General features: G+C 38.1%; 1 protein-coding gene across 8 annotated transcripts in view; it reads left to right on the top strand.

Moving 5' to 3' along the window:
- The window catches only part of NAALADL2 (N-acetylated alpha-linked acidic dipeptidase like 2), a 504,178-nt gene that overhangs the window by 465,996 nt on the left and 23,349 nt on the right, over positions 1-14,833 (top strand). For all 8 annotated transcript variants that reach the window (XM_055817254.1, XM_055817256.1, XM_055817257.1 and 5 more), the window contains 2 exons: positions 3,800-3,893; positions 11,678-11,876. In XM_055817254.1, coding sequence (XP_055673229.1) covers positions 3,800-3,893; positions 11,678-11,876 — 293 coding nt within the window. The remainder of the gene's footprint in view (positions 1-3,799; positions 3,894-11,677; positions 11,877-14,833) is intronic.

Genomic DNA, 14,833 nt, shown 5'->3' with positions numbered 1-14,833 from the left:
TATTTTGGGGAGTGGTGCAGGTCCACCTGATGTTCCTGAGAGCTGACTTTTATAGTGAAATTAGGTTCATAAGTTGGGTAGAATTGCAAGAAGTCATTGTTCCTAAAAGAGTGGGTTATAACGCTTTGTAAGAGGGAAGACCCTACTGCTTCATTTAGGAAGTGTCACGTGATACTGATTCATCTTTAGCACCAGCATTTCTGAATGTCTGGGGGGTGTTTTAGCTTCTGGGATCTGCACGGTTTCAGAGAGATAAAGGCAGGGGCAGTAGTTATTTCCTTCCTACAAAGATGTTTACACTGTAAGGTAAAAGACTTTGAAAAAATGTTACCTTTGTATAAACCTGTTTTGAATAGTCAAATTTATTTTGCAATATACATAGAACCATAGACTGGCTTGGGTTGGAAAGGACCTTAAAGCCCACCTAGCCCCAGCCCCCTGCCCCGGGCAGGGCCACCTCCCCCCAGCCCAGGTTGCCCCCAGCCCCGTCCAGCCTGGCCTTGAGCCCTGCCAGGGACGGGGCACCCACAGCTGCTCTGGGCAGCCTGGGCCAGCGCCTCCCACCCTCACAGCGAAGAACAACAGTATAACTACAGTTATTGTTTTGTATTAATATTTATCTCTAAAGTAGTTGGAGGTTCATTAAATACATACTCGTTTGCATATGCATTTTAAATTGTATAAGAAAAGCATTTCAGAATCAATTAGCATTTGAACTATACGTTTTTTCTTTAGTCTTGATAACTGTGCAAATGTTACATCAATTATTGTGTGTATTGTGTATATATTATTATGTATAAATGTTATTTGAGAAGTTGTCATTAGTGCTATAACCAGTTCAGAATGGGAATAGAATCAATTATGCAGCTTAAGCGTTTCACTTTATAAGAAAATACTTGTCTTTACTCTTTGCTAAGTTATTCTTGCATTTAATAATTCAATAGGTAGTCTGAACCATTTTTCAACAGAGAAAAGGGGGCAGAAACTTGTCTTTGTTTTCCATGTATATTCAGTGTTGTACTCGAGGGAATGGTATATCCAAAAATAAGATTATAAATAAGAAATCAGTAGCCTTTTCTGTCTTGCTGCATTATGTGGGTTTGATATATGGTTCTGCAGCATTATTACTTACTCTGTTCAAATCAATGCTCTGAGCTTTCCTTAATGTGATTGATTTCTTCCAGATTAGTCTACAAAGTTACGTGATTTAATAAACAAACACACACTTTTACCTCTTTACTAAAACACAACTATCTGCAGTATTACATACAGAGATATTATAAAGTTTCCAGAATGCTTCAGTCCATCATAAGATTTTGAGGGTATACTTTATTTGGATAGGAGAGGAAACAATTTTGGTCTTACGTAGTCAAAAGCAAAATAAAATTGCTTGGAAAAAACAGAAATAAGGCAAGAACTTTTAAAAATTAAGCCAGGTTCTGTAGAAGATAATGATGAAAAGGAAAGACACTTACTAAAGTATTCTCCTCTTTAATGCCACTTTCATGCCTCAGAAAAGAAGCATTTTTTCCATACTTTTGTGTCCTTAAACATTGCAGTAGTGGATTGAAAAGTATCAGTAGCACTGTATAACTGTTCATGTCCCCCCCCCCCTCTAAAATATACCTATGGAAATGTATCTTTAATTAGTGAATTAGTTTTACAGAAATTGGGTGTCAGGGAAGAATTAAAATGTTTCATGTGATACAGGACTATTTAGGGTTCAGTGGGTTCATGCTCCATATAGGTGCCTCATCTTTAATATGATGTTACTTCCTTCATTGCCACAGTTGCTTTTCCATAGCAATACTGGTTGTTAATATTTTGGGCAGCTGTATCTGCAAAGATTTCTGTGCAGGACAAGGAAGGATTTTGCATGGCATCTGGACATTTAGAACCAGATTTTTTGCAGTTGCTTATGGCTGTATTATATGAACCTGGTCTGTGTACAGTTTTTTACAGATTTCTGTTTGCGCTAACAATATATTTTTTTATTATTATTATTTTATTTCCGCAATACCCCTCGGATATTCTAACTAATGTTTTTAATGCTTTTCAACCTAGATATTTGTGTATAATCACTGATAGAAAATATAACAACCTTCAAGCATTAATGGTGTGTGCAGTTGGGTAGTTTTGGAGAAAAGTTTCATGAGGGGTTACTGTGTAGTATTTCAACAAAGATGTCCAAACACAGTATTTTTCATCTTCCTTCAAGTTCGCTCTTAGTTCTTTAGTTTTTCCGATAACAGTCTGACATATTGTTATTCCTTCCTATTTTTTTCTCACTGTATATATGGTAAGTTTTGGTGGTTTTTTTTTTTTCTTCATGCCTTTTGCAATATCGTATTCTCTAGAGGTAAATCTCAGTAGCTTCACAGTGTGTCTCCGCTCAGATGTCGGTTGCAGCCTGATATACAGCATGTTCCCTCAGTCTCTGTACCCAAATCAGTCTGTGGCCAGGTCATTTCTTTAATGCTTTCCGAGAAGTGTTGGGGTTCCATTAATCTTTCTTCAGGAAACCTGTCTTTTTTATATTACCCTGTTTTCATCCACTTTCCTGGAGATAGTTTTCCTTTTCAATTGCTTTACTATTGTTTTTAATATTCCTTAGTATTGTCTTTTCCTACTACTTTGTATTGTAGAATTAAAATGCTGCTTTCAGCACAGCAACTATCATATTGCTTTTGAAGGATAGATATTATTCTAACCGCCCCCCCCCCCCCCCCCCCCCAGCACCTTGGGAAGTATTGTACAATATGATTCTATTCAGTCCACATTTTTATCAACACGATCACCATCCCCCACAGCCATCATTCCCTTTTAGAGCACAGCCCTACAGGTATTTTTTTTCCTTTTTGCAATATCAAGATACGAAGAAGATGAATGAAAGTTTCTTGCATGTTTTTGTCAGTGTGTCTTTATAGCTCCCGTGAACAGTGATGGACTTGGCAGCCTAGAGACTGAAATCCTCTGTTTAATCACAGGCTAGGTATAGTTCAGCAGAAAGACATATTTCTATACACAGCCCCTGTGGCGTGGCTAAGCCTTGAGCTGGAGAGCCTGTCTTCTGCAAGTGGAAAAAAAGCACTCAGGCCAGTCAGTCCCCAGCCTCATCTCTGGAACTGTTGAAAAGAACCATCCGTGCCACTGACTTTCATGACAGGTGCTAGCGTGTAGTCTGGAGTGGACTGAGAGTTCCCTTTCACTCATTTGGGATTTTTTTTTTCTGTAAGTTACAGAGAGTGTGTAGTGTTCTATCCAGTTTGGAAGTTGGACATCTGCATGCATCAAGTTGCCACATATCTCTTCAAAATGCAGTTGGTTTTCAGGTCAGCTTGCATTTAGCCACGAGCTTGATCTGAAGCTTATTAATGTCTGTGATTTTTTTTTTTTTTTTTACTTGTGTAAACTTTAAAAATCCAATAGCTAAAACTAAACAACTACATAAAAAAAATAGAACTCATTCCTATTTTTAGAATGTTGAGGTGTTTTATTTGAAAACAAGGCAAAACTAAGGCCCTTCAGAGACTGCTGCAATTTCCTAGGTCCACAGAAAAAGTATTAACCAGAATTTTTGTGTGTGGTCATAACTTGTAATCTTGTAACATTTTTTAACATATTAGAAAGCAATGGTCTAGGTCGTAATGCTTTTCACAGATTTGTGTTTATGGGGGTTTTTAATTATTCCCTGAAAATCCAATGTAATGAAAGTATGTGCTATTCCAAAAGAAATGCTGACTATTAAATCCGTAGAAATTATTATAACTGGGTTTTGGGTTTTTTTTCTATTTTTCAGCTAACAGGACAAGTGACTTTGCAAATTGCCAATGAACCGGTTTTGCCATTTAATGCCCTCGACATCGCGTTAGAAGTTCAGAACAGTCTTAAAGGTAATTTTTGTTTGAGGAATATTGTTCTCCATTAATTTGGGGGGGGGGGGGGGGGGGGGGGGGGAAGGATCATCTACTCACTGAGTACGGATTTTCAATTTCTTTTTGAATGATAGCCAGTGATTTTACTAATAAAACTGTGTAATTATATAATGCTAAACAAAACACAAATTTTGTTGCTAAACAAAGCCGTAAAATGTTTATTTTTCTTCTGATGTTACTCTGTCAGTAAAGTAATAATTAGTATTAAATGCTCATATTTACAGTAAAAGATAACCTCTGAGACTGAACGTTATTTTAATTCCCTTCAAGACTTTGTTCAGTACAAGCAAGAGAGGGCTTTTAATCCCATTGCCATTTGGCTCCTTAATTTTCACATTTGTCCTCTTTGTTTGGTTATTCCACTAACTCACCTTGTTGGCAGAGCATGCTAACTTTTAGCCTTTTTCAGGCATGAAAAGCATGATAATTTACCAATATGTATTGTTTGAGTTGTTTAAGCACTGAGACCCTGAAAGCTCTGTATTTGAAACTGATCTTGATGTGTTTGTGACAACAAGTTGGGGTTAGGGAGATGGGCAAGAAAGTTCTTAGTCAGAAAGTAGAAGTGACTGGTAACTTGGAAATTATGCAGATATAATTCTCATAGACTTTGGATTTGGCCCTGTTTGCTAGGTGTAGGATGAATGCCTTGCTATGAGACTGCTCCATCAAGATTCTGGAGCTGTTACTAATATTCCTGTGTTGCCTTCTCATTTCTATCTCTTTCTGTTGTCTTGTGGTCTTTTAGAACTTGATAAAATAATAAGCATTTTGCAGTCTTTTTTCCCTATGTTGCCAAACCCTAACATAATTCCTTGAATATGTATAAACTGCGATATTTCAGAAGCTTGTATTCTGGTCAGAATTCAGTAAACTTAAAAGGAATGGTGAAATGTATGTCCCTGACAAGAACCCCCATGAAAGACTGCTCCAAAGTGTGGTCTTGTTGGAACCTCACAGTGGAAAAATGTGGCATATTGTGTTGTGTTATTGGTGTATTGATGTGTTGTTATTTCCTCATCTCCAATTACATCTCTGATACAGATTACCTGTAGTGTGCTAATAAGGCCTTTCAAAAATATGTTTTCTGTTTATGCATTTAAGGAACTCTCAAGTTGATCTGTTAAATAAAAATATATGGTCTATAAAATCACACCAAAACTTCACATATATTTTAGTGGAATGTGAAAGATTTTTTTGCAATCTTGAGGTGTTGCCCCTGCATTTCATTCACTCCCTATAGTATAAAGTATCACTTTTCTGTAATACACATTCATAGACATATGATACCTTTCCTTTAATCTTTGCCATCCATCATTTTCCAGACCTAGGAATCAGAGGGCTAGCATTGGTCTGGAATCGGTGAGCATCCAAAAAGACAAGTAATTTTAGCTCTGTTGTGCCATATAAACATTGGTTTAGTTCAGCTTAAGCACAGCAGGGAATGATCATCAAATGAAAAGTGTGGCTCAGCTGGTATTCCTGCAACTGAACATGAGGTGTCTGCTATTGTTCTTCCTTTTTTCTTTATTTTGAGTAACAGGGAATGTTGATTTAACCTGTCTTTTTTCCTCTAACTTCAGTTAGATCATTTATCTCAACCACTTCAGAGGAGGGAAAATTATTTTCGAGGCTGTAGGGCCAGCAGGATAAATTTTCTCCCAGTTGTTCACTTTGGAATTTTGTTTAATGACTTTTCTCATTACTTTCACGTCTCATCTGTCTCTGACTTGTGTCAAATAACAGTTTATTTTCATTTTCAAAGCCAATAAGACAGTGCTAGAAAAGATGTTCATTAGGCTTAATTTGTGCCTCTGCAGTCTGCTTCAGCCAGTCACTTAAACACACATTTTATTGCCTGTTGGACTTCCTCACTTTCTTGAAGTTAAGTCATACATGCAAATACTTGAGTCACAGTTTTGCAGTCTCCCGAGTGTCCTCACAAAAGGATGTGTGTGTCTCAATATTAGTTAATACTGTATCTATTTATGTTTCCAAAGGATTTAATTCTGTAGTGTGGTGGGCGTCTGCACTGCTGGCTCGGTTAAGTTCAATAGGATGTTACTCAGCGGTTTATAAACCATTTCTTACATTCAGGGTAGGCTGGATGGCAGGTTATAGGGAAATGTCATCCACAGTGTTTACATTGGCTTGAGGCCTGTTCCTCAGAAAGATGGGGAAAGGGCTGTTAAGCGACATGTGTTCTCTCTGCTTGCACACACCAGAACTCTTGGAAACAAGCTACTGCTTTTGCGTTTACCTGAAAGGAAGGGTTGTGACTGCAGAGACATTTCTTTTTGTGCATCTGCTGATGGTCTGATGTTTATACAGGAAAACTTGTGGTCATAAATGATGTGAGATGGGTTCCAAGGCTCAAATCCAGGTCCCCAGGGCTATTCAGGCTGTTATCTGTCTGATCACAGATGTGATATTTTAGAGAAACTCATAAATATGTGACAGTTTAAAATATTCTTGTTAACTACACATTGCAGTTGTGCAGTGTTTGTGCCTTTCATGCATTTAAAATCAATACTCACTGCAACTTGAATCGAATACAAGAATATCTCGCTGGGTTTCACATGCTATGAAAACCCAATTTATCTTTTGAGGTAGGGCACAGACAAGATGTCAAATCTGGTGTGTGAATGATACAGATGGTTCTTTTAAGCACTTCTGTAGAAGTATTTTGCACCTATATGTGACTACAAATGTATAAACATCTGTGTATAAGTATTTTGTATGTATAGAAGCATTTTTATTCAAAACATATTTGTGTTATCTGCTGAATGCTTTTAGTACTGTGCACTCTGAACTTGCTCCTTGTAGCCTGTCTTGCACTGGGTTTGAGCCTTGTTAGAATTTTATATTACAGCAAGCTTCAGGGATTGATGATGGAGTTGTTAAAAGTGTCTCATTAGGATTAAAAGCCTTTCTGTACTTTTGTACCTGACTGACTAAGCCATGACAATTTCAATCACATGGTTTACAAAAATAAAGGCAGCCAGGTTCGGTGCTAGCCATGTCGCTTGCTTAGGTGCTGTTGGCTTTTGAAGCTGATACCAGTTTTCATTACTGCAAGTCACTGGACTCACGCAGACTTTTCAAAATATTAGTTTCTGTTGCCCCAGCCTTAGGTTGTGGCTGGGAAGCACTTAGGCGCACATGCTGATCCTCTAGTTGTGGGTGTCATCACAGGCTGCTGAAGCCAGTACACAAATTAGAAAAGCTGTGAACCGCCTAGCTGTGAGAGGCCTATGAAGACAAATTAAGTGCAAGAGATTTGCTGGTTTTCCCTGTATAGGGAGGGCAAGGGCTGTGATTTACAGCTCTTTGGCTGATGCAGTGTCAGTTGTGCGTTGCTTCCTATCAGTCAGGCCCTTTCTTCTCCCTGGGATGGATGTTTTACAGATGTTACAACAGCTGAAGTACTTGGGGTGATAATAGTAGGCAGTGCTAGCAGAAGTTTAAAAATAATCTGGTTTATGATAAGCCATTTCCTAGAAAGTCTGCATGACTTTCCACAGCCCTGCCTCAACCTATACATTTCAAAACATCAGTCTAAACTCTCTGTCCTTAGAAAAATCAATACAGAAACATAGCTCTGTCATTACTTGATGGCTGCATACCCATCGCCTACAGCTATTTGCTAGTCTTCAGCTTGGTGTTTTACCTGCTTGACCGTAGTTCTCTGATCATTTAGGGTGCTTTTCAGAGTTACTTTCTCCATCTGTCTGTAATGGTCAGAAAGTTTCCCTCTTTACCATTTTCCTCTTGAACTCATTATCCTTGACTGCTATAGAGGGGAAAAATGCAACAGTAAGTTATCTGTATATGTTATCTGTATGTAAGACAGAAATACCTTCTTTTGCCATTAGACACTGACATCTTGTCTTCAATATTCTTTCAAGGATATTATATAGTATTACTGGCGAACCTTTCATCAGCCTTTAGAAAAAAAAGTTATGGACAAATGCATTTTCCAAGGACAAAGCATTTGATACTGAAAGGGAAGGCTGAGCATTTATTCTGTATCACTAGGCCATATATGTTTCATCAGTTCTGTATGAAGTCATTGATAACTTCATAGAATCATAGAATGGTTTGGGTTGGAAGGGACCTTTAAAGGTCATCTAGTCCAACCCACTTGCAGTGAGCAGGGACATCTTCAACTAGACCAGGTTGCTCAGAGCCCTGTCCAGCCTGACCTTGAATGTTTCCAGGGACAGGGCATCTACCACCTCTCTGGCCAACCCGTTCTAGTGTTTTACCACCCTCATTGTAAAAAAATACTTATTTACATCTACTCTAAATCTACCCTCTTTTAGTGTTAAACCATTACCCCTTGTCCTATTGCAGAAGGCCCTCCTAAAAAGTTTGTCCCTGTCTTTCTTACAAGCCCCCTTGAAAGACCACAGTAAAGTCTCCCTGGAGCCTTCTCTTCTCCAGGCTTCCTCTGTATCGACATGCATAATAGTATGTCACAGCATGCCTTTTTAATGTTAGCTTCTTTGAAAAGAGACTTGTTACAGGAATACCAGATTAATTTGTTTGGGTAGTAGCAGTCATGGTACCAAAATTGAAGCTGATGGCAACATGTTCTTTGTACTGAGGATGTTCATGGATTTGTGTTTCTGCCCCCTTTAGGGTACTTTCTACAAAGCTTTCCCATTCAGATTTTCCACTGCCAGGTCTGATCATCCAGTTTTGCACACAAAATCTTCGTAGTGAATACAACACATAGCTGATCCTGAATTTGCAAGCTAATCAAAGCCTAAAGCCATTTCCCCTCTCTCTCTTACATGCAAACACATAGTCACATGCATGGTGAGTGAGCGTCATGCCTTAAACTGCTGATTTGTCTGTGTTCATTCTTCTGCAGGTACTCATAGGCAAGTACATTCATACCAGCGGGCACAAACACAATATTAAAATGTTAAATCTCTAGCAGTGCTTTCATAAAAGCAATCAGTTACATAAGGAAAGGCCATTGTATTCAGTGTCTGTAAAAATAAACACCTATTTGCTGTATCCTGTTTCTGAATAAAGTCCCGTTACATTTAGCAAATGTAATGAAATTCAACAGTCTAATCCTCTGATCAAGAGTATACATACTCTTGAGTCACTTTCTTATACTGGCAATTTTATTTCTCTAACAACTAAACAGCTAGCTTAGGTGATTCATCATGATTCATACTGGAGACAAAAGGACAAGGAATACAAAATACAATAATGTGGTGGTGGTTTTTTCCTGAGTGAAGTAACACAATTTTTTTTATTTTTTCTGTAGAAGCATCACAAGATGTTTAAGACATTATTAGTTAATGCATCCTTTTCTTTAAGAATCATTTACTCTTCTACTCCCAGCTTCTCAACTGGAGAAGAGCATAAATCACAGTTTCCCTTGACAGTGAAGTTCAGTGTGTTGTGGTAAAAACTGGTGATGCCCTTAAAGGTGTGTCCTCAGTTCTCTGTGGCAATACTAGCCAGACACTTGCAGGTTTTGTACTGAAGTATTAAGAAAGGGCCTGGTCATTTGTTTTATGAGAGCTGGTTTAGAGTGTGATGTACACAGTGCTTTTTACTCATGACTGCAAAATAAAATGTAGTTGGTTTAGAGGCAAAATGCATGCTGTGGAGGAGGGAGAGCATTTACAGAATATTTGCGTTTAAAAGGGTGGTCTGGTTGGCTTCATTTCCAAATATTGAATGATGTCTTCTCCCTTTATCTCAGCTTCCCTATTGAAAAGCTATAGCTGATATTTATAATTGTTTACATAATAGATTAGAAATTATAGATGTTGCACATTACTTGGAATATGAAGTGCTTTGCTGAAAACAAAGAACTCTTTCTAACGGTGAATTTAAACCTTTCCATATTGACAGAAGTCCCAGGGTAAGGTATGCACAATGCCTGGATTATATGCATGGAAATTGCAAGTTCTTCAGCTGCACAGGATGTTTGCCTGAGATTTGAAAATTAAGGATATTGATAATTTGAAAAATATCCCAAGTGTACCAAGTTTATATGCTTGGAGAATATTTTTCTGAGGGATCAACCTAATATAATCAGATCTTAAATTACTCCAAATACAGTCAGATACCAATCCTGGACATCAAGGTACTACAATGCCTGTTATCCATTCTAATTAGGGAAGGGTGGATTGGGCAAGAGCCACTGACAAAGCAACCTTGTCCCAAACTGAGACAGACATAAACCATCTTCTCTCACTCACGTTCCTACAGGGAGCTTCTTCTGTTCATTGTTGAAGTTCACCTGGATAGTTGAGGAAATCTGAGAGTTTCTCTGCCACCAACATGTGCCTGTCCATGTATTTTGGATCATTTCACGTTTTGCTAGATTAGAACACGTTAGTCAGCTAAATGACAGGAGTGCATAGGGATCTATGAACTTCTTTGCCTTTGCTGAAATGTGTCCAATAGCAAATCTCTTTTTCCGTATGAGAGGGAGAATATGTCATATTCAGGCATTTCGTTGAATGTCTTAGTTGTACCTATTTACTTTTCCATTCCTGTTGCTCACCTTTCAGACTCCATCCATAAATAGTTTGAGAACTGGGTTGATGTTCTCCATTCACTATTTCTGGTCTCTCCCTATATCTGTTAGACAAGGAACTTTAGTATTCATTTAATTAGTGTCTTGAACCACTCTGTTGGAGTAATTATCTAAGTCACTAGGATACTGAACACACTGGGGTTTGTACAGTCAACTAAAGGTGAGACAGCTTCTAAAGCTGAGTGGTTTGTTTTGATTAAATTGTCATTTGCAAGATCTAAGGTTAGTTGATTTTCTGTCCTTAATAGGCAAAGTGAGGCTTGGTCTTAAAGATAATTTCTGCATCCTGGAAGTGGTTATTGCTGACTGATGTTACTTTTTCCTTTATATCACGTTCAGACTACCCTTTCTCTTGCTATGTGCTTGTAAAAATTAACACAGTCTATGCGCACAGTGGGGAAGGAGGGCATGCTCTTCAGCTGCCCTGCAGGTGGGAACAGACAGCGCATTCACAGTGCTCCAGCTCACCTACTGCAGACGGGGAAATACTGAAATCACAGTGTCCTCCAGAGTGCTGTGGGCTGTTATTCTTTCAGAGTCTGTAGGATTACGAACAAAGTAACAGTTAAAATTCCAAATAAAGTTTTGAAAATATTGACTGGATTAGAATATATGTTTGGATATCAGAGTGTTAGTTGGTTCATTGCCGTATGATTTAAGTGATTAAGAGGAAGAATTTCACATCCCCTGTACAACTGTTGTTAACCTCTAGAATTCTAAAAGTTGAACAAAATTCAATTAAACTCTGCATATCACAATCTTCTATGCAGCAGTCATTATGGAATTCAAGCACAAGCTTTCAAACTTGAGAGCAATAGCATCAAATGGCATTGAATAAATTCTGTCTCAGGAGGAAATGTTATAGTTACTGATTTATAACCATTGCTTCCTGCATGCCTGTTTTTCCAGTGGTGGCTTTCAAGTTGTGCCCAAAATCATTCTTCATAGCTTATTAGATCCTAAAACATCAGAGCCCAAATTGATCTTCTTTGAAAAATAATCAGAGCTTATGCACAATGATCTGTGGCTTTCCTTGATCTATTACGCAATTCTCACAAGGGAAAAGAGGCTCAGGTTTTAATTGGACTATTAATTTTGACTTGTAGGCAAGTGTAATAAGTGGTGTTCTTTGAATCACTGGCAACTGTCTTGCTCTTACTGTTTCTAGGTGAAGAAGTAGACATTCCTCAGTTGCTTACAGTGGCATCACATCTGAGGGACACTGCAGAATTGTTCCAATCAGATGAGATGCGCCCAGCTAATGACCCCAAGGAGCGAGCTCCTATCAGAGTCAGGATGCTCAATGATGTGCTACAAAGCTTGGAGAAAAGCTTCCTGGTTCATCGAGTTCCTCCAGGACTTTACAGGTATGATGTTCAACACATTCCTCTTTTGAGCTACAATAGTAATCTTGCATTATTGTGTTTTGAAAACTGTTATGCTCTTCACAAAAAAAAAATCTCATTGAGTATCCAAGAGTAAAGCTTTTTTTTCCTATCTCATCATTTCTGCAGAAAAAAAAATAATTAATTACAATACAAGAGGTCGTTAGAATGCAGCATTGTAGCATTTCTGTTATGACATCACTGCTAACAAGATGTACAGTGTGATGGCTACTCAGGCAGCATGACAGCTACTTGTGTTAGATGGTACAGTGAGCTTTCAGAAGAAGAAAATACTTTGAAGTCTAATACTGCTTGACAAACTCCTATATTTTATTTAAAACTTTTTACAGTTCATTGAAGATTCAGAATTATACAAGATACTGTGTAGCATTATTTAGCATATTTAATTATATAGCAGTGCTCTTGGGTGCGTTTCAACCAGTCGAAGGCAGTACAGTGGAGTGAGTAAGAGGGCCTTAGTCAGTCGCCATTCATAACATCGTGTCTCTGGTTAGAATTATTCTCCAATATGGATTCAGCTGCACTACCCAGGTTGATTGTAAGATGTCATAATCATTCCATCTTTCACTTTCTAAGAAAGAAGTCTACAGGTCTATATCTCTTACCATAGATTCCTCTACAAAAAAAAACTAATGGCAATCAGTAGCTTAAGAAAAGTTCAAAGAGCAAGAATTGGCCAAGCCTGTCTAAGTAATGCCTGGCCCGCTGGCTGTTCAGGAGAAGTTATGAAGTGTGTGCACGTGCTTCAGTACAAACTGTCCAAAGCACTGTATTACAGCCCATCAAAGTGGTGTTCCATAGCTCAGCCCCAGGGATATGTTTGGAATGCCCTGGGCTATAGGGTGAGGGCATATGTGTGCTGTTTGACTTCACCAGACCTACTGGGATTATTTTGAAGGACTCTGGCTGAAGATAACCAATGGCTCATCAATACTGCCCATTAGGAGGTTTCCCAAGTCAAACCATCCCTAAAGCCATACCCAGATTTTACTTTAGGGGAAACTACTTGGCATACTCAAAAAAGAGAGCTCAGAAGTGGACTGACATACAGGCACAGGAGACTGACAGGGGCCAGGACACGGAAGTGAATGAGGTGTCTATGTTATTTAGTAATATAAATATACTTGCCACGAGAACCAACTAAAGTAATAAGACAGTACTTTGATGCAGTTGATGAGAAAAATTGTCAAATGTCTTGTGCAAGTGATTGTTTCAAGTGGGCACAAAACAGACAGATGGTAGAGACAGACTTTGGAAGAAAAGCAGAAAGCTACAGCATCAGGAGGAAAGGAGGAAGAGATGCTTCCATCTTGTCATAAACCAAACGTGGTCATCTTTTAACAAGAACAAAAGAAAGAAAAAAGAAAAAGAAAGATAATTGTGCTGAACTGAACGGTGTTAGTGAATAAAATCCCTACAGCTATAATAAAGAAAATAAAATAATGATATTTGGGGAGGGACTAATTTGCTTCATTCCTGCTGTGACTGGACTTATAAAGAAATAAACCAAAATGTGATTAAATAAAATCTAATATTCCAGGTTTAGCACTGCCGTCTTTCTTTTCTGAGCTGGTATAGTGTTGCAAAGGAGCCATAAAACTGCTTAATGTAATGTATTGTGTCTGTGTTGCATCGCAACAGCACTCTGTTGAATCTGGCCCTGTCCTTATTTGTAGAAACAAATCATGCCAAAACTGAGGATTCCAGTAAGAGGGGGTTTTGAGGTCTCCTAATATTTAAATTCTTGCAGTGCTTGCAGTATTAAGTTTCTTATTCATCAAGATGTAATTGCTACATACGCAGGTATGATGTGAATTGAATTTTTCACCTTCCTGCTCTCAGCACTACTTCAGCGCAGAGCACGGGATTCACAGTGGTAAAGTAGATAGCATGGAAGGGAAAATTTTGTAATGTTTCCCCTCCTTATTTCATTAGGTTTGATACAGGATTTAACAGTGGCTGATAAGGTTACTTCAGAGTTTGTGGGGAAACATTGGATTTGACGTTACTCTGAACTATTTTACCTGACATAATCTGAAGTATGTAACAGTAAGGTGTGTCAACATTTAGATACTTACTTAAAAACAATGCATTCTTGTACTGTGCCAAGGTGTGTAATTGTAGTGTAGACTTACCTTTAAGGCAAACAGAGTCAAAGACAGTGGTAATGTCTGATTTCCTTTCCTGCCATTAAAAATCTGCAATACATTTTTTTTAAAAAAAAAAAGTACCTAACATTATACGTTTATTTGGGTTATTGTTCACTTTTAGGGTTTAAAAGTCCCTCTATTATTTGATGCAGTTATATGAATCTGTTTTGTGTTCTGAAGCTTTAGTTTTATCACAGGAACACTAGAAGTACTTGAAAAAAATGATGTTGTTGGTTTGGGGGTTTGGGATTTTTTTTTGCTTGTACAACTTAAGCTTTTCTTTTTGTAATTTGGTAAAGAAAACAAACGAAAAAATCAGTCTCACAGCCAGGACCTTCTATGCCATGTTTCATCCCAGTCAGAAGATTGATGGGCAAGTTATAAACCCCTGAAATAGTGGTTTATAATGGAAATGCTGGCAGCCCTTTAACTATAGCAGCGCAAGCAGTGCAGCAATAAATACTATGCTTCATCTGTAAACAGAAATTTAGGATGCAGTTTGCAGCCTTGACCTTCAGGCTCCAACTGTGTTTAGATCATTAAGATTCCATAAATACTGTAATTTACAGCCTTCTGAAGGAAGAATTTGTGTGCACAGTAAAGCACGTATTCTTCATGAAAAAATGATTGCTTCCTGTATACCCATTTGGACTCATATTCTCAACCTCAATCAAAGTACTTGACAAATCTGCTGAAGTTTAGGCATCATTTTTAGGCTTGTGTTTGTCCTAATTCACAGCTCTCTAGATCCGTATCATGTTTTCTCTT

This window comes from Falco peregrinus, chromosome 12 (genome assembly GCF_023634155.1).
Source record: "Falco peregrinus isolate bFalPer1 chromosome 12, bFalPer1.pri, whole genome shotgun sequence".
In the NCBI taxonomy this organism is placed as follows: domain Eukaryota; kingdom Metazoa; phylum Chordata; class Aves; order Falconiformes; family Falconidae; genus Falco; species Falco peregrinus.
This window is presented reverse-complemented; position numbering and strand designations above follow the sequence as displayed.